The sequence below is a fragment of the Rattus norvegicus genome, chromosome 18 (assembly GCF_021556685.1).
Source record: "Rattus norvegicus strain SHRSP/BbbUtx chromosome 18, alternate assembly SHRSP_T2T, whole genome shotgun sequence".
NCBI classification, from domain to species: Eukaryota; Metazoa; Chordata; class Mammalia; order Rodentia; family Muridae; genus Rattus; species Rattus norvegicus.
Genome location: NC_141551.1, coordinates 59,438,697 through 59,464,661, shown reverse-complemented (window position 1 = coordinate 59,464,661; position 25,965 = coordinate 59,438,697). Strand labels below are relative to the sequence as shown.

At 41.8% G+C, this 25,965-nt stretch overlaps 1 protein-coding gene across 2 annotated transcripts in view; it reads right to left on the bottom strand.

Annotated features, from left to right (window-relative positions):
• Wdr7 (WD repeat domain 7) overlaps positions 1-25,965 on the bottom strand; it is a 282,598-nt gene that overhangs the window by 29,569 nt on the left and 227,064 nt on the right. For both annotated transcript variants that reach the window (NM_023975.2, NM_001395078.1), the window contains 1 exon segment: positions 21,112-21,211. In NM_023975.2, the coding sequence (NP_076465.1) occupies positions 21,112-21,211 (100 nt within the window).

Below are 25,965 nucleotides of genomic sequence, written 5' to 3'. Positions count from 1 at the left end.
CTATGGGCATCCACAGACCTCCCACGGAGCCTTGGAATCTAAAGCTCATTTTATTTGGTGTACTATAAGTTAACACACTCTAAATTTTAGTCTCTCTTTTACACCACCTCCTTGACGTGTGTGTGTGTGTGTGTGTGTGTGTGTGTGTGTGTGTGTATTTGTGCTCCCTAGTCCAGTTTCAATGGTCACTCACCTTTAAGATCATTTTGGCCTCATATGCTCACTTTCTCCCTCATTGTGGGAGAAAGGACACTCTTCAGACTCTGTGCAGGATGGGGAAGCCATGTGCCTTGGTTCTAGTCAGGAGAGCAAGAGGTAAGCAAGCAGAGCAGAACTGTAATACTGAGTGGAATAAGAGTTCATACCCGGTGGTAGTAAGCAGCTGGGAACTAGTGAAGAGCTAAGCAACCCTCGGGTTTACCAACAGACAAGGACAGTGGTTCTTTAATTAAAAATGTGACATAGAGGATGAGAGGTGGAGAGATGCCAAAGAAGGAAATAGTATGAGCAAAGGAATGGCTTAAGGTCACAGAGAAAAGCTGATATGCAAATAAAAATAAGCCAGTCAGTCTGGCCTGAGTGAGGCTGGAACAGTATCAGGTCAGAGCAGAAAACCATGCAGAAACACATTTCTCTTCATAAGTTATTATGAAGTATTATTTATATTATATAGTATAGTATACATTATAATATCAATATTCCTATTAATTTAGTATTTATAGATTCACACTTTAAAACCATTACAGGAAGTTTCAAATTATTTACAGTAGAACAGAACTGAAAAGATCAGTCATGATTATTATGATTCATCACACTCGCTCTAGCTCGACCTACCTTCCTGCTCTTCCCACACTGATCTGAAGTAAATCTTTAAGGCCCTAAGATCTTATCAAGGGGAGATCTGATTGTGAGCTCACTTTCAGATGTTGAGGGAAGGGTTCATTGCTAAAGCCAGGGCCCCAGACTGCAGAGCCGGATGACTTAGGGACACATAGGATTTCCTCTGACCTCTGGTTCTCAGCTCCAAGTGTCCCCTCCTCTTGGTTGCCCGGCAGCAGCTTCTGCTATTCCTTCCCCACAGCCTCAGAGCTTTACTATGCTATGATCTGCAGCGAGCAGGCATGAAGGTGCTGGGTGAGGAAAGTCACTGGTCTTCAGCTTTTACCTGTGGTTTCATGGATTTCACACAAAATTCTATGGTATTTTATGCCAGAATTTCTGTTGAGTTTCTTGCTTGGATGGCCGAATGTTAAGAAACAACATTAATGAAGCACCAAGCAGTCAAGCTCACATAACGATGCTGATGTTTTAGGAAACATTTGCTTTCCTTATGAAGAAGGATATTAGTTTCCCTAGGTCTCATCAGCTCATTTAGAGGACACTTAGTATGGATTTGAGTGTGAAAAGATTCTAGTCTAAAATCAGGATGGATGAACTTGGCTGTGTGAGCAGTGGCATCTGGGTCTACAGCAGAGTGCTCAAGACTTAAACAGTTTTGACATTTACTAGCAAGGGAATAGTCATCACAGGAATTAAGGTAAGCGTGGCTAAGTTTATTTAAAAAATAACATTTTCTATGAATGAAATAGAATGGAATGACCAATATTATAAATCATTTAATAGTAAGTAGGTACCAAAATCCCAGTTTTTGTTTTGATGGTAGTTTTGTTTTTCTTAAAGTGACAGTACTTTGCCAGGAAATTTGTTAAGCTGACAAACCTAAATGCATAGTTTCAACAACAAATTCCTGTTACATGACAGGGCCTTTTAAACACTGAATGCTTTGCTAGGCTACACTAGAATTCAACAGGGAACTAAGACACTCCTCAAAAGAAGATACTTTTAGGTCTGACAGGAATATCAAGAAGCCATAACACAGTTGAGTTGCTTGTCTCAAGTTACAAACTCTTGAGAAAAATTAATTTGCAAGAATATATTTTCTTTAGAAACAAGTTAGACAATATGTTAGTAACTAGCCATATAGCTACTTGAGAGTAAATTCAAGACATTACAAATAAAATATCTAAAACATATTCCTCAGTCTCAAGAACTGAATGCAGCTAGATTCTACCAGAGCAGAAGGCAAAGATTCAGAACATTTTATCACCATCAAAAATTCTCCAAGTGTGTTTCAGAAGACGCATTAGCTTGAATTCATATCAAAACATTCAAACGCTACACCTGGTATTTTCATCACACACACACACACATACACACACACACACACACACACATACACACACATACACATACACACACATATACACACACATACACACATACATACACACATACACACACATATACACACACACATATACACACACACATACACACACATACACACATACACATACACACACATATACACACACATACACACATACATACACACATACACACACATATACACACACACACACACATATACACACACACATACACACACATACACACATGACACACACATACACACACATACACATACACACACAAACACACACACACACACACACACACCCCTAAGAAATATATCATCCAAAATGTGGTCTCTTCAATTAAAGTTAGAATAAATTTACAAGAGACAATTTAGGCTTTTAAAATAACAAGCTCGAGTCAACACAGGAAATACAAATTACTTTTCTCCAAAGTCTTAATCAAGCAGGAAACAGTGTAGGGGTTAGCAATCTCCCCTTTCATCCTACTTTTAACAGTAGTAGTTACAAATGGGAGATTACAAAAAAGCTTCCTGAGATAAAATTCAGTTACTGTCTTCTAGAGAACTTTCAAGAGCTTGGTGACGTCAATGGCAGAAAAGTATATGCAATTCTGAGTTCATAAGAATGGCTAACTCTTGCCATTCACTAAATGGGCAGCTGCAAAACCACCATGGTGAGAAATTTGCCTTCCCTAAGGCCTACCTTCTGTGGAAGCTTAACCTTTAAAGAAGAGTGAGGTTATTAATTTTTCTTCAGACGTGTACTTGGAAGTTCAACTGCCTCCATCTAAACAATGAAATAAGAGCTTGTGCATTCAAACTCAGTAAGATTTGAGGCAATGGAGGCTTTACAAAAACCAGCTCTTTGGATTAGGTGAGCAGGTAAGCAAGAAAATGTCAATGTCACCTGCACTCAAGTGGTGGGCATGCATCCGTGGTATCAATGAGCAGCCATGTGGTATGTTTATCAGGAGATAATCACACCCGTGGAGGTTTAGAAGCACTCAGCTGAACCCTGTGACTCACAACACACTTGGGGCGTCATTATCTCACGATAACCATACTCCCTGTCAAGCCTTATTGCTTAATTAGGGGTTATGAAGGTGAGAAGAGTAAAGAAGCTGGACGAGCAGTACCGGGGATAAATGATACCTTAATCAACCTAAAGCTGGGGGCTGAGGAAGCAAGGCGGACATATGCAGTGTTCCGTGGTGTTTGCAGAAACATTTGTTAATAATGAATGACGAGAAACCCTATCTGCATTCACAGATTATTTGAACTGCATTTTCCAGGAGACATGATTTCATGATCAATAATTTAGATTGTGTTTTCATACAGTTTGCACAAACATTCCAAAAATTACTGGTAGCAGAACATTTAACTGTGCTCGTGTTTCCCAGGTTACACACGGCAGCCACCCATCATCACCTAAACACGTGATTTAGGTGCTAAGTGTGCCAAAGATCCAATCAGTAACATCCATGAGCAAATTAATCTGGAACTAAATTTTAAAATAATGTGATAGGTTCCTTCCTATTTTTTCTTTTTGTGCATTGAAAATGAACAAATAGGAAAGGAAGAAAAATTCTCCTACTACTAAAAGTCTCTAATAAGCCATTCACAAATATTTAAGTTCCATTCTTTTGTTCTATTTTTATAACTAACGGCCATATTTGTGGAAGAACGCGGCCCCAGCGACTGTGAGCTTGGAGCTGCTTTTCAATTCACTGTGAAACATCAATTATCTTTATCAAATAACAGCATCTCATCTCAGTCCATTATCAAGATGGAGTCTTATTTCAGCTGGACCACAGCCCTGTCTGTATATCAGGGCTGGCCACAGCGGCAGAGCATGAGTGAAAGGCTGTGAGGTAATCGATAATAATCATCAAATTGTGGTTGAAAGGTTGTGAGGATGGAAGTTTTTGATGAAACCTCACTTTTTTTTTATTTTGGTGCAGATGATAAGGCTTAACCTTTGCAATCCCTGATGCTGTAGGTTCTGTTAGAGGAAGTCTCCTGTACACTTAAAAGTGGTTCTTCATGTCCAAAACAGAGGGGCTCACTTAGGCTTAAGTGGGATGTGGACCTTAGACTACCAAAAGCCATCTGCATGACAAACTCAGAAGAACTGTAAATGTGTTTGCTGGGAACCTGATGCTCACTCAGACAAAGACCAGCCGCGAGTGCTGGGTCCACGCAGGGGAAAGTCAGCCATGGCTGGGCAATGTTTTCACTACAGTGGGCGAAATGTACCCTGTCATTTTTGCCAGAGGTCATGGAACCTAGAATTGAACAGGTCTCTGCTTAAGCAAGAGGCTCAGTGGTATGTAACATCAGCACATTATGGGTGCCGCTCTGTTGTCAGAATCCCACCCCATGAATATACACTGATACGATATTTGAAAAGAACCTTAACAATTCTAATAAAAATACTGGAAAGACTTAAGTTTTTAATTTAAAGGAATAGAAGACAGATGCTAATTTGGGAGAAGGGGTAATAATGCTTTTCCTCTGATTTATTTCTAACTTTGGTTATGTTTGGTTTGTTTATTTACTTGGTTTTCTGAAACAGGGTCTTCCTCATGTAGCTCAGATTTGCCTTGAACTCTCTATGTAGCCCAGGCTGGCCTCAAACCCATGACCCACCTGCTTTAAGTGAACATGTCTGGGTTCCTGGGCAGAGCTGCAGAAGCAACACATGAGGCTGCACTACACCATGACAGTCCCTAAGACAACACTCGCTAAAAGCTTCCACTTGAACGTTCTTAGTTTAAATGGATTGATATTTTTAAGAGCAGTTATTTAGAAAACTATGTATCTCTCAAACCTAAAACCAACCCTTTAAAATCTGGCAAAACAGGAGGATGTAAATGCTAAATCTATAACCACACCACAAAGAAATAATTACTTCAAACTGTGAAAAGTTATTTGTGAATTGGTGATATGAAACTTAAAAGGCAGGATCCTTTTCCTCTCTTTGTCTTTTACTGGTGAAGCTTGCAGGTGCTTGACAAGGGTAAATGTGTGCACAGACAGATGTGAGCTCCATTACAGTTCTCAAAGACTGACTTCATTAAAATTAGGTTTCTTAAATTCCTTTTCATCTGCTCTAATAAAAACATTCAAATTAACCTCAGCAAAGAGCAATCACGGTATTAATAATCTTGCCTGCAATTCTTTTGCTTTCACTCACCTATAAAAATCTCCAGCCTAAGACTAGAATATCCTCCCTCTCTCCCTCCCTCCATCGCCCACCCCAGTGCTACATTACTTTGTATACAATAAAAGTAGTTACAGTGCATTACAATATTAGATGGCCATCTTGGAAACACCTGCATGTTATTCTCTCTCTACTAGAAAAAAATAAATCCTGTCTTCCATGACTCTTAGCTCTGCTTATAATCTTACTCAACACATGTTGCACAAAGGAATTGTTGATGGTAATCCTGGTTTGGAAAACATGTAGGTGGTAACAACATCTAAAATATTCTGATATTAGTACAAGGTAAAAAACACTAATATTGATCAAAAGAGATCTATGTTTAAAGAAAACCGTTTGATTATATGTATCTTAAATAAAACGTAAATCTTTCAAGATAGCTGAGAAAGATTTTACTCAAAACACTTAAGTATCTAGGACATCAGGCAAGGATAACCTTAAATGTGTATTTTTCTCGTATTCATATTGTCCACTGTAATAAACATGTGAGGCAGTGATAAATCACGGAACAATCCTCGCGTGTACTTGAAAATGCAGTGTCTGAGTTTATCGCTTAGTGCAAGATATTCTTGGTTAATGAGCTTACTGCTTTATAATTAATTTTGAATTATTCAAAATTTCGTGAAAACAGATATGAAGCTAACATTGGCCTTTAAAAGGCTTCAGAAATGCAAACCCTGTGTGGACTCTTGCCATAGAGGGAGCTACTAAAAGACAAGTCAGAGCCCTAGAATCGCTGCACTTTAGCCCACATATAATAAGTGTGCTCCTGAAGCACTGTGGCGTGGGGAGGCTGACGGCACTGACTCCCAGAGCTGAGAAGCAATAAGATGGTATGTTTTATTATGAGTGTCATGGATACGGTGTGAAAAATCAAGGGCTACAGGCAGTCAGCGGCAATGGGTCAATACAACTCCCAGAGACACTGTGCAGATAATCAACAACAAGGCCTGAGGTTCTCTGCTCTGCACACAGCTGAAGGGCAAATCAATAGAACCAGGGGAAGGCCACTGCCCCGCTCGACTTCCCACAATACACCATGGTGACTGGAGGAAAACACTCCCAGATGAAAATAAAGCCAGTGCCCGGTAACTAACAACGCACTAGGCTCTTAATTCAGTCACATACTGCGTTCAACCAAGCTTCCCCCAGATCCGAACAGATTTCAAAATATACAGTCTGCCTAAAAAAACGACATCACCACAAGAGCAGGGAGAGAAAAAAAAAAAGGTTGTACTAACAGGACTGGGACAGAATTAGCTAACCATAAACACAGCAAACATGCCCCATGAGACACTATGGTGAGTCTTCCTAATATTAAAGTTCTACTAAAATTTTCGCCAGTAAACAATTCTCTTTGGAGACTGTCCTATCTTGACTTTGGGGTCTACTATTGGGAATATTCAGACTGTGCCTTGCTTACCACAAGAAGGACACATAAGTAAAAAAGATGACATTTTATAAATTGTAAATTATATTTGAATCACATTATTCCTGAAAGAAATAAAGCAAAGTTCTAGTGTATGTGGTCCACCAGTTCTGAGAGCAATGCTTTGACAACAGTGTTTGTATCTGACACCTGGTTAAATATATGGTGCTAATATTTCACATTTTTCAGTAAAAATTTACGGGTAGGGATATGTTGATTTATTATTTCTCAAGAAAAAGGTGATTTGTCACATCCATCACTCTGTTAATCATTAGGAGTTATTTCTAAGTTGCTATGCAGAGCCAGCTTCCTCGAAACACAAAGAAAATGTACTGAAAGAAAAAAAAACTGAATAATTTATCTGTTATTCAAATTTCAAAAAATTAATAAATAAAATGATGCCATGAAGTATTAAAAATGTGTCCTAGATAAGTCTAAATGACTCTAAATATCCCTCCAAAAATAGTGCAGAGCCATTTTGACAAAATCAAAAGCATTTTAAACAAAGAAAGATGCCCTGTGCACAGTGGCATTCGAGTAGGTTTGGAAAGCAAGGCGCTGACCTCTTCCAGCACTGTAAAAGCATGGTTTCTATTTGCTCAGCCCAGTATTGAGACAATTCATTGCCTTTCTTCCCCTCTGTCTCTATTTGCTGATTGCTATTATCAAGTAGTAAGAAAAATAACTATGCTATTTAGTGAAACGCTACCATGAAAATACACCAAACTTGTGATTCTCTAGGGAAATGTTTTGCAACTAGAAGGAACATGAATTAAAAAGAAATAACTTGCCTGTTGATGCTTGTTTCATTTTAGTGTCTGAGAGACAGATAGAGTTCCCACTTTATGCTCAATCATTGAAATCTGATGTGCATAAAGCAAATTTCAGACTTAGGTCATGGTCAGAGACCGTCTAGGTCATCTCTTCTGAGCTCTTCATTCATAACTGGTGCTGATGCAATAAACTTAAGGCAGGTTTCCATTCTGAAAAGTTATATTACATGGTCTAGTTGCCATGACAACAAAACTGCACTATGACATCAAACTACAGAAAAATCACCGCTTTTTAAAAATCAGAGGCTGACCTCTAAGAGTAGTCCGAAGTTTTTGAATATTTACTTATGCAATTATAATATGTAATCATGTAGAAGATATTCAGGGAAACACAGGAGCTACCTCATTACCCACAACAGGTCAGACTTAGGTTTGTCTGAGGACAGGAATCTGACAGAGTGTTTAAGAAGCCATGCCTGTGGGTCCCTTGCTGTCCTCTTACACCTCCCTATTGTTCGAGACTTTGTGTTGAACTATTCAATTTTAGACTTCTCACCTCTGTGTCAACTCAGCTTGCCTCAGTCCTGCTGCTGTGCTGCAGCAGAGACGTGTGTCCAGACAGCAGTTGGATCTGCATGCTGCTCTCTCATTGGCTGAGAAGGTGCTCTGCAGTGACACACTCCAAGATGCGCATGGATTTCAGATGCTTGTTTCTGAAGCCAGGAAACACAGAGCACCCAGACAGCCCTGGACGCTGGCATCACAGTGGCACTGTTTATGTAGTCCAAATTAAGAATAATGGACAATTCATCTCTATAGATATCATGTTAGCAGATTAAAAAGCCTGTGATTCTAATTGTGTTTGGTAGGATTTTTAAAGTTCCATAACCACTTGATTGATCCCCGTGATTTAAAATCAATGGCAAAACCAGACAAAGACAGCTGTAAACAGCTGGGCGTTTGCTTTATGAAAACGGTGGGAAGCAGGAGAACAGCTCCTCCTGTACTGGATGTGGAGTCATGAAAACCACTGGCGTCTGAGAGGCGTTCCTCTGGTGGAAAGTCACAGATGTGAACAGAACCCTATCCTGCTTACACACACACGCACACACACACACACACACACACACACACACACACGGCAAGTGGGGATGAGGAAGGAAGGAGGGAAGGAAGGAAGGAAGGGAGGGAGGGAAGGAAGGAAGGAGAGAAGGAGACATGAATGTAAAAGTCAAGCACCAGAGCAACTGGCTGATAGACCAGTGTGCGCTTGTGAGCAAATAGACAGCACGCACTGTTGGCATCCGAGTGTGTGTCTCTTACTTAAATACAAGTCGGGTTGCTTATCCTTTTATGAGCATCAGAAGCCAGGGCTGTGGAGAAATCACCAAATTAACATATGGCTTTAATGACTCATTAAAATTAGGTGTGGAATTCTATTCCGATCTTGGGGTACTGCACTGTGACTCACTCTGTCTCAATGGCTTCCTTAGTACTCTCATTAGTGCAGACCGAAAAGCCCGTGACTCTCTGGGTCAGCTGGCATTCGATGATTATCACAGTGGTTTACAGTAACAGTGTCAGCTCGCATCAGTATTCAGGCAACGTGCTAGAGTACCATGCTCAGGAAAAAATATCAAAAGAAACACCTTTCATGTCTGTAAAACCCACGCCTACTCCTCATGCATTACCTTGGTAAATGGTATGTCAGCCAGTCACTAGCAGTAAACAATACCTGACAGTTCTTTTAAAAGACAATCTTGGCTGGGGTATAGCTAGTTTGTTGAGTGCTTGCCTAGCAAGTATGAGGCCCTGGGTTCCATTGCCAAGACCAGACAGACTGGCCATGGGGATGCTTGCCTGTAATCCCAGCATTCAGGAGGTGAAGGCAGGGGGGCAGTTTAGGGCAAGTTTGAGATCCGTCTGCCTCACCTGAGACCTTGTCACAAACAAACAAACAAACAAACAAACAAACATCTCCAAAAACACCCCACCCCACCCCAGGATACTTCTTAAACAGCCAGGGTGTGGTTTTTTAAACTTGAATTTTTTGGTCTCGCTCCTTCAAAGGGTGGTTTACACAGCCTGCCTCTGCACTGGCTCCTCGGCTGCCAGAATCGATTCCTTCTGTGATGATCCAAAGGGCCATCTCCTGTTAGAGCTGCTCTGAGTTCCTCCCATAGCATCGCCCCTCTCCACACTTAGACAGCAATGAAGTCTGAGACTCTTCTGATTTCCTCCATGTCCTCAACCAGCCAGTCTCACATGTTCTCTCCTACCCATCTTGGATGCTAAAGAGTTTCATAAAGAGATAGCGCTTATGTGTATGCTGCCATGATCTGAGTACAGGAACATGCTATGTGTCTGGTCCACACGTGTCTCTGCGTTCTGGAGTCCTGCAAGCAGCTGCCTCTATGTCGTCTGACTGGTTAGTAAGTATCTCAAGGCTAACAGCAGAGTTTGAACATCTGATTTTAGGCCATCGTGCCGCAGACCTGCTCTTCCAGCACCATGCCTCCCATCCAATCGCTTGCTCATACCAAAAACTGAGAACGTCTCCGAGGACTCACGCTTAAAAAGTTTAGCAATCGTACCCCTAGAATTTATCTTAAGCTGCTCCATCTCTCTCTAGTCGTTACTTAGACTCTTACTCTAGAAGTACTCTGGACTAGAATACCTCTAGAACAGTCTGTCTGCTCTTCCTACCTGGTTCTTCCTGCTACACTCCCCTCACAGCAGCAGAAATGATCTTTTACAAAAGGTACTTTAGGTTATCTCATTTGCTCAAAACCCAGTGGTCCTCAGTGCATTAGGAATATAAGCATTCTTCATCTTTACTTGCAAGGCCTCTGACCCATCTTCTAGACACACAACTCAGACCCCTTCTGTCCAATCAGCTTCTTCAATGCTTTAACCTCTTCCTGACCTCAAGGCTTTCGTATGTATTCCTTTTAGTCCATGCTTCCATAATGCTCAGTGACACTGTGAACTTAATGCAGTGCAGAGCTGAATGCCACTTCTTCAGGAAGGTCTGGTGCCCCTCTCTCATCTGGTTTTATACTCACACACTCTCTAGTTCTCTGGTGGCGTCACCGCAGCTGCTGGAATGATGACTGAATGCCTGCCCACAACAGCAGCCTCGGTGAGGACATTACAAGATGCCCTTCCAGATTGTAGTGGCTGAGTTGAAGGGGGAGGGAGGCTCAGAAATGTCTAACAGTTATGTCATGGAATGGCCAGGGAACACGCTTGAACTTTCTCCACTTCTCATAAGCACCTCAATCCTGAAAAGCACCTTTGCAGAGACAAGCCCCCTCTAGGGCTCTGTCATGACCCTTGTAGAGAAGGGGTCTATGCACATTTCCAACCAAGAGTTGCATGTGCTACACAGGGGAGCTCTGGCTGGGGAGTGTTTTCAGTTACTCTCCTTCAAATTCTTGGTGCACGACATCGTAAGAAAATTAATAAGGAGATAGTAAGAAACTACATGCTTAGTGGCCTATGTCCTGACAGTTTCATTGGCTTCAGAGTGTCAAAGAGCACTGTAGCCAAAAGTGCCTTCTCCTAGTTCTCTCTACAGAAAAAATATGAGTCTGCTCCCATGCATGGAAACATATTATTTCAATAGTATACCGCCCTGGTACAGTGGTAGCCAAGAAAGAGATCGGATCCCACCAAACTGGGAGAGAAAACCAGAGGCTAGAAAAGTCTCAATTTAGTACTTTATCTGTATTCTGCAAAAATTCTCAATCAGGGGTAAAACTACAAGGGGCTAACCAGATAGAGATGACTTCTGTCAGCATATTTTCTATTAGTGATTTTATCTGCTAGAGCTTCCCTTCAGTTGTAATCTGAAGAGCTGAAAAGGAGTCAACAGGAAGACTGGTAAGAAAATAAACATCAGAGTGGCCTGAGCTCTCTTGGCTTTGAGCTTTGGCTAGGAAGTCAGTAAAATGGAGGGGAATACTCTCAAATGTACAAGGAAAGCCTAAAGACTCCAGCCTGTGTGAGCTCTATCAGGGTGTGTAGACCATGACTTCAAATGTTACTTTCCTCTGTGAGCAATTTTTCCCCGTTAGGGGAGGACTGGGCTCTCCAATTATTCTGTTATTGTTACAATATTTTTTCAATGATAATACAAACACACCTTAAATTCCAGTCATCCTAAGCTCGATTTTAGTCTACATGATTTCAGATAGAAGTGACTTTTGGAGTAGTTTCTGAAATAACTTAATGTCACAGACTTTGAGGACTGATATATTAACACAACAATTCTCATGCTATTCCTAGGTAAACTTTCTAACCTGTAGCCTGCCGTGGATTTACATAGGGGTGTTCCATAAAAACATAGATGCCTACATTTCTACTTCATGGGTTTTGATTCGAGTTTGAAAAGAATGCTGCTGGATCTCAATGCCTAGAGAATGAATGTGAAGTAAACTCTTAGCCAGACACACTTGTTAGTTAAACACACATGGTTAGTACTACAGGTGTGTAAAACAGGGTTTAGATCTAACAATATAAGGCTCAGAAAATTAAGTAGCAAGTTAATGAATGGCTTAAGAGTGAATTTCCCAGTTCCCTGTTTGGTGCTGAACCGTACAGTAGTCAGACAGCGGGGTGAAGGACGTGTGTGTATTTGCATTCACCACACTCTCCCACAGAATGACAAACTGCTGACTACGTATAATGGCGTGTAAGCTGCTACCTTCTTTAACCTCTGAGTACTGAAGAGGCAGTAATCCCACATGTGTGATATATGTCTCCTCTATAAGCAATATATCTATATGAGTTATAGCTGTGTCCTTGTAGATTTACTGCTGTAAGTTTTAATTCATCTCTGACAAGACATTTACATAAATTCCAGCAACATAGTAACAGCACCATATGCTGGGTTTTTGCCCAGGGACCTAGAGGCTTCTGTCACTACAAAGGACCGCGTTCAGTACGTGTGAGAGAGGAGCGCCTGGGTAGGTGCGGTGGTTATTCTATGGCCTGTTCCTCGCTTCTCTCATCCTTTGGAGAGTAGACTCTGCTTAGACTATACCTCATGCTGCATGGTGAATATCCTGGATTGAGACAGTCTCCTCACAGGAGAGCAGATAAGCTTCAATATGTGGTTGCTTCACAGCTGGGTGGGAAGATGAGGGACTGGAAGGTTTGCAGGGAAGGCCCGTGCCTTCTCACTAGTCACTGGCCCAGGCCTCTGGGTAGATAGCTGATTCTGGTAAGTTTATTATTAATGTCTACTTACTCATAAGATATTTCCTATACATATGTATTTTGGTTTTAACAACTGCCAAAACATGAGCTGAGCAAGAAGGACACCAGCAGACATGCCAAAGTGGACTGGGAAAAGCCCACAAGGCTTCAACCCTTCATGAGGAGCTATAGGCCACTAAGGAAGGCTGGGAATAAAACAGGCTTCCCTAAGGAAAAACACGCCAGTTGGTTATCTAATACCAAATGGTCATCTGTGAAAACATACACACAAGCAACACTATAAGACTGAGTGGGTTATATTTGGTCGAACGCACACACGCACGCACGCACGCACGCACGCACGCATGCACACGGGCACACTGTTGATCCTCAGAAGATTCCTGTCAGGAAAGGCACACCACCACTCTGCCCTCCTTCTCAGCCTTCATCCTCCTCCTCCTCTAGCAGACTCACAAACTCTCACACCTTTCTTCTAGGCATTTCAAATTCCTGACCCCTTCTGCAGTGCACCACAAGCTAACACTTCCAGGCTTCTGCTGACATTTCGTCCTCTCTCTACAAAGTGCTCCTCCTCATGTGGCCAAACAAGGAACAGCCGGCCCCTCATGGTTCAGCCCCAACAGTATGTCCTTCAGGGGATTCTTCTTGCTCTTGTCCCTTCTAGCCATCACATACTGATGGCAGAGGGACAGCACTGCTTCCCTGACTTTCGCAGCAGCCGGGGCTCTCTAGGCTCTACTTCCACCAGCCAAGCTGATGGCCTATGCTACAGCATGCCAGTCCCCGGTTACGTCGGTTCACTAGACCTCTTATCTCTAAACAGCACTTGCCTCAGAGCTAAAGTTAATGTTAGTTGTGACGACTGTGTAAATTATATAGTTGTATTAGGCAGGAAATCACAGAATAGCATGAGAAAGGGGCTTTTTAAAGAGCGCATGTTCAAAACATGAAATTAGCCTTAAATGAAATGATTGTGAAAGTCCAGGCAAAGTATGAGCACCCAGGATGATACTGAGGCTTTTGTGTCTCTAAAATCACATTTTCATTTATTTCTTTGGCATGTCACTGTAAGCTGTGGCAGCTAGATGACAACTTGTTGGGTCAGCTCTCTCTCTGCCTTGGGGGTCATGGGGACTGAACTCAGGTCATCAGGCTAAGTGGCAGGTGCCTTGCCCAGTAACTATCTTACCAATTTGTAAATGCTTTTGATTTCAGATCACTTTAAGAATAAGAAGCTAGTTTGACTTAGCTAGAAAAATTATCTTAGATCTCAAATCAGTGGGCCAATATAGAGAGTCCTTGGTCATATACTAAAAGACATGAGAAATAAAGTTATTGTATATGATATTAAATTAAAAGGAAATGTTTCAAATCGGTATCGGTTTATATGATTCTATGTTTGAGCAGTATTTTTTGATTGATGGAGCAATCTCTGTGCTAACTGATGGATCCAGGGTGCTAAACACCTGAGTGCCTTATCTTCCAATATGCCAGAGCCCATTAAGAGCTACCAAATCCTGACAAAACACCCACATCCGTAACAGCTCCTACCCACTATGTGTTGTGTTCCTCTCATGAGCTACAGACTCAAGAGAACTGTCTGTGGAACAACTGCTGGGCTGGACCTTGCTTTAAGATGCGTACAGAACAGGAATAGACATGGCAGGGAGCACTGAGTACATTCAGTGAGCAGTTGGCCTCTGTTTCTGCAGGCTCCATACTCATGGGCTCATAGATAAAAATAGTCTAAAAACCAAAACACTACATCTGTGTTGTATGCTGGGAGACTTTTTCTTCATTCCTCTGACAGAATAGTCTCCCAACTGTTTACGCAGCGTTCACACTCCTCTACAAGGTGATATGAAAAGGTCAGAGATGACTAGGGATATGAGAAGATATGCATTGCTAAATACTGCTTTACATATAACAGCGCTAGGTCTGAGGGTCATGGACCAAGAGGGACCCTTGCACTATGGCTCCTCGATTATTCCATTATAACTAATATAAGGAAACTGTATATACATATATGGATTTGTACACATATATTTCTACTTTAAAAATATTTATTACTTTGTGTGTGTGACTATTTGCTTGCATATATGTATATGGCACCACATATGTCCAGTGTCCATGGAGGCAAGACAAGGGCACTGGATACCTGGCAACTGGAATTGCAGTGGTTGTGAATCACGACATGGGTGCTGGCAATGGAAACCAGGTCCTCTAAGGGAACTGCACATGTTCCTAACTACTGAACCATCTCTCCATCTTTATGTTTGTTTCTGTATGTGGAAGGGAAGGAAGAAAACGGCAGTGCAGGAGCCTGAATCCTGCTGAGAAATGTGAATGAAATGATGAGAATTCTCAGAACCTGCAGAGTTTTAAGCCAGGTGCCTGGAAATGCAGGACTTCTGTGAGTTCCAGGCCGTCCTCATCCACAGAGTGAGTTCCAGGCCAGCCTGGCCATAGTGTCAGACTCTTGCTCAAGACACAAACTCAGAAAAAAAATTGTTTTAGTTTACTCAATACCTTTGCAAAGAAGTTGAAGTGATTTTTGCAACTACTGGGTTTGTCAAGAGCAAGGTATTGCCAAGGACTGGAATTTTCATATTGGTGCAAAGTTATTGGGACACTAACAGTCCAGGTCTGATGCTGGTCTGACAAGAGGGGTAAGAAAAAAGAATCGCTCTGCACAGTCACTTAGAAATATTATTTTAAGCTACTGAAAGCTTCGACAAACACAATCTAAATTCCACTACTGTTTGGGGGAAATCTGTGTTTTCTTTGAGGTTCTTCTCTAAATAGTATTTCCCTGTTAGAACAGGAAGCCTACTAGGTAACTCCTCCAGGTTACTACTGCCCCTGTGCTGTAGTTCTGGTTGCTGCTCCAGAAGTCACAGGAAGCAGATACTGACAGCAAGGAGAAAACACCTAGAGTGTCCACTGGCAGCATTAAAGAAACACCAGTCTTACCGTCCCTTAAGATCCACTGCTCCTCCTCACTGCAAGTCACATTGTGGCTATGCTCAGAGTCAACAGTGTCCTCTGAACTTCTCTATCTGCAGGCATGCCAGCCACCACGTCTGTTTAGACTTGAGTATTAGCTTCCTTTTGATATCTACCACTTCAGAGTGCTTGCCATAATTAAGTGTATTCCAGAAAAGTCACGGGGGCTTATTTTAATAAAAGACTTTAAATCCCACCCTGAAATCACGTGGCAAGCTCACTGAGCCCCCCTTTCTTATAAATAACATTTTATTTATATTATATATAATAATATATTGATATACTATACATTGAAAATATTAGTTGGTTATCTTCTTGGAACTTAGTGTTATATGACTTATAACAAAGCTGCACTGAGTAAGCACCTAATACGTCACAGATAAGATGTGTCTCTCCTTGTGATGCTTGTGTAACATGTGTCACATGTCACATGCAGATAAGATGTGTCTCCTTGTGAAGCTCCTGTCACATGTGTAACTCCCTCGGCACGGCTGTGATATGGACCACTTCCATGTGCATAGGGCAGCACATACAAGGTTTCTAACAGGCAGGCCTTTGCTGTTCATGCTAAACTTCTAGACTTTGTACATATCCTATCTTCTGCCTGGAACAATGTCTCAGTCACTCTCCTCCTTCTCTGGACCCCTCACTGTTCTGGGCTTTCCGTTCAGACTGCTTCCCTCTACAGCACCCTTTCCAGAGCAGCTCTCCTAAGGTTCCTGCATGAATTTAGGTTACTGTTCCTGTGCTCTGCGGGCTCCCCATCTTGAAAGGCTGATCACAATGCTTTAGCTAGATGGGTCTGCTTGTCTCTGCCCCCACTTGTTCCTTGATGGACATACTCACTTATTTTGTGATCTCTTGCATGTAATATGCTGTCTAGCACAGTGATGAGCTATTTTAATTTTTAAAAATAAACAGATTAAATGATAAATTATAAATTGATGAATAAATTGTCTATTATCTGAGATGACAAACACAGGAAGCCAAACAGACTAATTGTGGAACCAGGGAGATGGCTCTGTGGATGAAAGGTTTACTGCACAAGCCTGATGACCCTGAGTTTGACTCCAGAACTCCCATAAAAAAGCCTGGTGAGGTGGCACCTCTCTGTAATCTCTGCACTCCTCCAGCAATACAGGAGGTGGAGAGAGGAGAAAGGGCCAGGACCTCACGGCCAGCCAGACTTGGTGTGTGGCACAGCAGCAGGAACATAGAAGAGATTGCTTCAAAACATGGTGGAAGGAAAGGGCCAACTCTTAAAACAATTGTCTGCTGGCCTCCATGTGTTTCCCTGTCTCTCAACATACCAGATAAAAGAAAGTCAGGCCAAGGGTGAAGTTTCATTTTTAATGAGCACATAATGAGAATTTATGTGCTCAAAAGTCACGCTGTAACTTACAGAAATCTTGTTGAACCTTGGTCACAACCTGTGCCCCAAGTCAGGTTCAGCCAACAGTTCTTAACATGCTAATAAAGAGCCAAATTAATACTGGAAACCAGAGAACTGAGATTTATTCAATGTGGCCACATTGGGAAGAGGTACAGAGACCCAGAGAACCCGTCAAGTCCCTTGGAGGTCCTGAAGTGAGATCAAAGTTTAAGTAGAGGGCCAATGACAAGCACATCTAAGTAGTCCTGGTCAAGGAGTAGCTCCCCACACCACTGACCCACCATCAGAGTCAGAGGACTGTCCCTGGCTGTTGGCTGTTTTCCAGGCTCATTCTCTCCTCCCCAATCAGTCACTCCCGTTCAGCCTCCCATTCTTTCTCTATTACGAAGATGGAATCGAAGCCCCAGTCATCTGGCTCATCTGTGAGATTCATGCTGCATTCAGCTTTCACATCTGCGTTCACGATAGTAAGTGCACACACGCCGCCTCCTGCATCTACTACCGATGTGTTTCTGCAGCTGCAACCATGAAACCCCTGAGGAAGACTCTGGCCTTCCCTACCATGACAGTGTACCAGTCCAGTGGAGGATGGCTAAGAGGGATTCTATTCCTACGTGAGTGCAGTGGATATATGTATCTTCCATTCAATTTTGTCACAAACCTAAAACTGTTTGAAAGGGTCTACTATGAAGTTTTAAATAACTTTACTCAGAAATATTCTAATAGTACATTAGTTTTTAGTTAAGAGTATACAGTATACAGTTAATAGTACATTCATTTTTAGAAGTTGCTAATAATTATCAATCAGGTTGCAGAATGTTACAGAAAAAGAAGGACAGACTATAAAAATTATTAAACAGAGATGAGTAGGGATAGGTCAGTGGGCTGGGTGGCTTGAATTTTGCTATTTGGTTGATGCTATGTTTATTATCCTTAAAGGGTTAACTGAAATAATGTGGGCGGGGCGGGGGGGGAGATCATCAGAAAAGACACGAGGGCCAAGTTACACCAATTCTACCTGGTATTATGGCAGCAACGGGGAGCTGACTGGTTTTGTCCTATTTAAACCAAGGTACAGTCAAATAATAACCATGGCTTACATTTAATATATATACGTGAATATATTCTAGTCTTTCTAACACTAAGTCCCGGCAGTGTGGTTTCAGAATATACTCTCCATTGCATGGCTTCTCTGACAAACAAACTGTTCAACAACTGAATTACAGATATTAAATCTGGTACCTACAAACACCAGCAAGGATGGCTGTGAGCGAGAAAGGTGCACACAGACAGGTGAGGAGTCTGGCAACGGCATGGCTCACGAGAGGAGTGCAGGACTCAAAGGACTGTGATCAATTCTAACAGTAGTTTTAAGGGGAGCGCTAACTGTCGCCAGCTCAGTGTGGTTAGGCCAGCTCAGATGGACCACGGGAGAAGAAGATTGTGCTACTGAATGAGATGAAGCTCGCAATGGGACCATATGTTCGATGACCAGAAGAACAAGAACCCTGAAGGCCTGGAAGAACAATCGAGGGTATGTATGACTTATGTTGTTATGAGAGAAGATCCCAGGTCCCCTGGTCTATTGCAAAGGAAAGGTTAACTTCATGTGGTTGGGTTATTATGGGATCACCACATTACACCAACAGGAAAAGGTCAGCTGGAAGGGAAGCTATTAGAAAAGGCACTAGAGCTGTTTCCTGAGGCAGTTTAAACAGATCATTAAAAGTCATGAGCTTAGGCTTAGGCTGGGCCCTGGCTATAGACCTGATCTACCTTATAGGGTATGCTCAGAGTTGTAATAGTGTACACGTTCTCAGTTTTGAAGAAGCTTACAAAATATCTCTCTCTCTGCTTTTAACCCTGTAAATGTTTGTGTTTCTTTCCAGTTTGCTATTTAGTAACATACTCCAATTTTAAGAAACTGTTTCAAAACTGCTGTGGTTATCAGAGTCAGGAGATGTGGGGGCCGGATAGGAAAGGTTGGTCGGTGTAAGTTATGAAGAAGTGAGATGCTCTACTGTGCTCTGCACTTGTGCTAACTACAGAACAATGTAACAGACACTTAAGAGTGTTACTAGATTTTGAATGTTTTCATCAAAAAGAAATGATCAACTTTTGAAGACACAAATATTTGACGTGATTACGATGTTATACAATATATACATGCATCAAAACACGACATAGCATCTCACTGATATGTAAAGTTATATATTTAGGTATATTCAAAATAAAGTAAATAGAAACCCGGCATGGTGGCACATGCCTTCTATCCCAGCACTCAAGAGGTAGATGCAAGTGGATCTTGGTGCGTTTGAAGCCGGCCTGTACTAAATAGTGAGTCGTACACCAGCCTGGGATACATTGTTAAACCAGGTCTTAGAAGATATTCTGGGACCTGGGGTATGGCACGTGGTGTGTGTGTGTGTGTGTGTGTGTGTGTGTGTGTGTGTGTGTGTGTCATGTCGTGGTGTGGCGTGTAAAGGCCCTTACTGCTAAGCCTGACATCCTAAGTTTAATCCTTGGAATCCAAATGTTAGAAGCAGAGAACTGACTCCCTCAAAGTTTCTTTGATCTCCACACATGTGCTGTGCTCTCTGCCCTCACACAAAACAAATTAAAAGTTAAAAACGGGACATTGCAGAAATGCTGTTTGCAACCCCCCTTCAAAAGGATTATATAAAGAGCACAAAACTCAACTTTTAAAAAGCTTCAGAGTGTCTTCACGGATTTCAATAAGAGCCGGGAGGAAAGTGATACGAACCAGAGTGAGCTGGAGAAGGAATTGCACCAATCGAAGAGCAAACAAGTATACCAGTGGTGCATACTCTATGCACAGTGCACCCTCAGAGGCATCCTCAGAGAAATGCACTTAATACTCAGACAGCACCCTTTAACAATGTCTGAAACCTGAACCTTTGACCCCTAGCATTTACTGTGAGGCTTTGCGACTATTTCATAACAGATTATCAAGGAAGCTTTGAAGAGGGCATTAGATTAACAGTTTATTACATTGAAGAAATAAGTTACAGTGTTAGACACCCTTCTGGATTTCTTTTTTGCATTTCCTCTCTACACTGTAAGAACTCAGCAGTACTAAATGTTATATTGAAAAGCTATGACTTGTCATGATGTGGTCAATGAGCATCAAGATTTTCCAGGTCCTTGTTAGAATTTAGCCCTGGCTTTGCTGTCAGCTAATGGTCTGACTCTGGAAAAGGGGATTTAAAACACTGAGCTTCAATTCCTCTTCTATCTCAAATGGGAATATATTTGCCCATCTATCCACTGGGTATATTTTGAACATCAGATAAACAAGATCAAAGCCCAAAAAAAATTTCATGAACAATAAAATATCCTAAAACCATACAGTGTAGTATGAAGTCTGAGAAGTGATCCACTATCAGTGTGAAGAGAGCGGAGTGTATTAAACGCCACTGTGATTGGCTGTACGAACGCCGACTAATCACTGCTCATCACTGCTGACTGACTCAGGGCTCTCACCATCTTCACTCTATCGCCACATCCTCACAGGTAGCATCCAACCCTTCAGGAAACATGTCAGAAGTAGGAAACCCAGACAACACCGAGCAAAGAAGAGACACTGTACAATCGATCATGAGAAGTGCCTTCTCTCGCTCCACTGTGAACCGTGGCAGCCTCCAATCCCAGGGAATAGAGACGGCGGGGCTCTATATTCTCTGAGTCCTTCATTAAACTATCGATCGCTTACACATTATCCATAATGTTCCAGCAGCCCGGTCTGTCCGTCACCGGGTGAAGTGCTAGCCTCTCACTCCCTTCATAGCTTCATGGAAAGAAAGTCACGATGGATGATTTATTTACCTGACATTTCCCAGTCCGGATGTCATACAGGGCCACTGAGCCATGGCGTGCTCCAACTGCAATTCTGTGACTCCGCTCATAATAGCTGACCATGTAGAACCTGAATTGGACATTTTTGCAACAACAAAAACAAAAGCCAGGTAAGATTGTCTGCATATTTAAGACAAAACCAATACTCTCAAAGATTAAAGCCAATGTGCAGATGTGTACATACACATACACACATAAAATATACATGCACATATGTATGTACATGTAGATAAAAGTTTTAATCCCTTTATATCTTCATTATTTCTAAATACATCTGTAAACAACATATGGAATAAAAAATGTTTCCCTTCAGTACTGAGTACTTTTGAAAAACTACCTGTAATGGAATTGATACAGAATAGCACTTAGGCCTGCTAATGAATTTTCAGCCAGCTCTAGTGGCTAGTCACATCTACAAACCCAGCACATGGAAGACAGAGGCAAGAGAACAGAGAGGTGACTTTGGGCCAGTGTGGACGGACTACACTAGAGGTTCCAGACCAGCAAGGACTATTGACAGAGTGTTTTTAAAAAATTATTTTCGATAGGAAAACAACTTTATAATAATAAATACACTTGGAAGTTCAAGGTTCAAAGGATCAAAGGCAATAAACATAAATGTGAAAATCCAGTTTTCTGACAACTTATGCAAACACTACTATTTGAGCAGAAATGAGGATTCTGAGAGGCTCCCATATTGTTATGTTCTCATATTACTTAACTATTGTAATATACATTCTCATAGAACAATAATAAGAAGGTTACATAAATCGCGTGTGTCCTAATGACATTAGAAAGCTACTCACCAGAGAAAAATATTGTGACAATGTCCAAGGTCTTCCATATTTACTAGGTTTACTAATTTGGCTACATAACTGAGGGGACAGGCAGTAAGAGGTCGTAAGAGGCTGGCTTATTATTACTTCTTTCTAGATTAGGTTTGGGAGTAGACTAAGTACTTGAATTTCTGGCCTAGGCTCTGACATACTCAGTTCAAGTCCATACATCTGGGACCTATAGGTGAGAACAGTCCTAGAATCAGGTAAATCAGAAATGGTTTTTATGTTCAGAAAGACTTTTAAATATACTTTCACATGGCCTCCATGAGCTATCCAAGTGGAGGGGGCTACACTAGATTTTGTATTTGAAGACATCTTTTGCAAATGATATTATTTGCTCTGCCTTCCTGTGTTGCTGAGTTTTGTATCAACTAGAGTTATTTTACACAAAGGACTGTCAGCCAAGGAAAGCCTCCCTACATTGACCTGTAGGCAAGCCTGAGGAGCGTTCTCTTGACATGGAGGGCCTAGGCCACTGTGGGTGGTTCTACCCTTCAGCAGGTGATCCTAAGTTGTATAAGAACAGAGGCTGAGAAAACGAAGGCCCTTTTAATAGAGAGGAAAATGCAATGAATTTTCTCGTGCTGGCTAGATCTTCTCAGCTTAATACACATACAAACCAGAGTCAACTTGGAAAAGGGAATCCCAGTGGAGAAAGGCCTCCACTTGATGGCCCTTCGGGTAATGATTGATACAGGAGGACCTGGCCCACTGCAGGCGGTAACACCCTTATGCAGGTGGTCTGAGGTTGTATAAGAAAGCAGGCTAAGTAAGTCATGGAGATCAAACCAGTAAGCAGCATCTCTCTGGGTACTATACACTGTAAGCTGCAATAAACCCTTTCCTCCCCAAGTCGCCTTTGGTCAGTGATTTGTCACAGCAACAGAAACCCTACGACATGTTTTGTTTTTCAAGGAAGATAAAACAGGAAGAATACTCCAGTGCATGCTTAAAGGCATGTGTAATTGTAGGAAGGGAAGCACAGGGAGCAAACTTGAATGTTAGCAGTGGCGCTGACAGCCGTTTCTGCCTTCGCAGTCATAGGACAGCCACACGGATATTAAAAATCTACAAAACAAAGTATTGTGCTAAAATTTTTGTCTCTATTTATTAAATAGGTATAGATTCTAAGATGTTTTGTCTTATTCATAAGCCTCATCCGTAATCCACTTGTGATTTATGGAAGTCCAGGGCTTCATTTTCAGGGACATGGAAGGCAGGCACTAGTTGCAAATGTTCCGCCATAGCATCCACAGAAAGTAGCAGATTATTCTACCTCAGATAAGTAGGAATCTGCATTCAAAGATCTAGTGTTCTTAAACGGGAAAATTAATATGCTTTCGAAGAGTTTTAAAACGCTTGCTGTTTGGTTACTAGTAACTGTATCAGTCCGCATGTCGGGGCGCTCACATCTGTACCCGTGTTACTGCTGGCACCCCTCTCTGCACACATGCACTCATACATAACTTACATCCTATTACAGTGACACAAAGCTCAACACCTCACACGTCTTTTAACATTTATTCTTGTGGTTAATGGCTACAGAGAAATAAAATTTGCAGTGTCATTACTGCAAATATTTAATGCTTATACTACCAAAATCCTGCTGCAAAATAAAATTATCATCTTCATTTTTCAAAACAACACAACACAGCTCTGATGACGGGATCTTAAATGAAAGGTTTTTGTTGCATTACTTACTCTTTACGCTTTGGATTTCAGCCTCTTCCTTCTACATCATCTATAAACACCATTATTTATGGGATAAAAAAAGATTAAATCTATTCTTGGAATAAAATCTTTGGTCTGCCTGAAAGGACCATATATTACAGTTCTATCATTTTTCATTCTTTGTAACTTACTACTTGACTAACATTTCTGAAAAACACTTTAAAGATTTCTGGGCAGTGACAGACTCATGCCCTGGTTTTGGCTTAAGGGTTTTGTATTAAAATTTCCTTCCTGGGTCTTGTAGTAGTAATAATAATAATAATAATAATAATAAATCATCTTACATATGTCAGCGGTCTGTGTGTAGAAACCCATTTTGGTGCTGCTGCAGCAAACCGAGCACTGCTGAAGCCTCTAGGCCCCACCCCCCTATACTACTTACTACTGGGAAGAGTTGTGCATGTGAGTACTGTCAGTTCTCACTGACAGGACGGTGAGGTTCTCACTGACAGGACGGTGAGGTTCTCACTGACAGGACGGCGAGGTTCTCACTGACAGGACGGCGAGGTTCTCACTGACAGGACGGCGAGGTTCTCACTGACAGGACGGTGAGGTTCTCACTGACAGGACGGTGAGGTTCTCACTGACAGGACGGTGAGGTTCTCACTGACAGGACGGTGAGGTTCTCACTGACAGGACGGTGAGGTTCTCACTGACAGGACGGTGAGGTAGGCATCATTTGTTCTGACCTTTGATGGCATTAAAGGGTTGAGGCAGGAGTCCACTACAGATTTTAATATTGTTCTCATCTTCACCCAATGAAAAGTCTCAGGTTTCTCTAGACCTCTGGTATCTCAGTGTTTAGGTCACTGAGATGGTAACAAGACACTGAGGTGGCAATCACTAACCTGGTAAGAACCTTTTGTTACTATTCCCAGGGTCCTAGTTTCATTTGTGTTGCCATGAACAAGTAACCTGACAAAAAGCACCTTGGAGGAGAAGGGTTCACTGTAGCCCACAACTCCAGGTTTCAGTCCATTCCAGCAGGGAAGTCAGGGGGCAGGAACTTAAAAAGAGCTTGTCCATCACATGCATGGTGTGGAGTGCAGAGCAATGACTAAGTGCATGGTTACTGCTCCACTCGCTTTTCCCACTCCTATTCTGCTAGCGACCAAATCTAGGGAATGGTGCCACCCACAGTTCAGTCTTATCACACCAGTTACTGTAATCAAGATAATCCCCGACAGGCAAGCCCAAAGGCATGTGAGAAGGGGGACATGGACACAAGGACATTTTGCCATTGATACTTGATGCCAAAGGGAAAATCGATTTTCTCTAATGGGTTGTTACTGGCTATCCCAACCACACTCCCAAGTAGGCTCATGCACATCAGGAGACGACTGTCACAAAAAGAAGTTGGTGGCATTTCTGTGGACTTTGCACTCACTTTGGGGATATTTTGTCTTCCTGTTTGCTTGCTTGCTTTGCTTTGCTTTTGGTTTTGGGTTTTAGGTGTTTTTTTTGTTTTTCTGTTTTTTTCTTTTGAGATAGAGCAAGAGAGAAAGACAGAGTGAGAGAACACATATAAAGTTGGTTGGGTAGGAAGGTGGGATGACCTGGGAGGATTTGGAAGGGAGGGAAACACAAGCATACTACAGTGTAAAAGAAAAAAACTTTAATGAAAACATAAGACAGTCTCAAATCTTTGACCTGCAATGTCTTGTCTGCAAAATATGCTAGGGCAATGGTGGCACAGAAATTTTGGGATTTGACTTAAGTCCACTCCATGAAACGGAGTCCATACCCACACTGCCTAGGGAATCATGAACCACAGATTAGATAGCCTAGAGACTTAGGATAAAACCAAACATTACTGGCCTTTAAAAAAAATTAATAAAATGATTCTTAACCATATTCTGCTATACTCATAGCATAAGGTTTTCTCAGGAGGCAAACAGGAACAGATATAGAGACCTGCAGATAGATATGATGCAGAGAGAGAGAGAGAGAGAGAGAGAGAGAGAGAGAGAGAGAGAGAGAGAGAGAGAGAGAGAGAGAGAGAATATCTAAATGGAGGAATATCTAAAAGGAATCAAATCCTTTCCCTCAGAGCTCAGGGAGTCCTGAGAAGGAGGAAGTGGAAAGATTTTAAAAGCCAGAGGGGATGGAGGACACAGAAGAACAAGGCCCTCTGGAATAAACTAATCAAGGCACATATGAGCTCACAGAGACTGAAGCAGGAACCGCAGGGCCTACATCATGGGTCTGTACCAGGTCCTTTTCATATATATTATAGCTTTTAGCTCAGTATTTT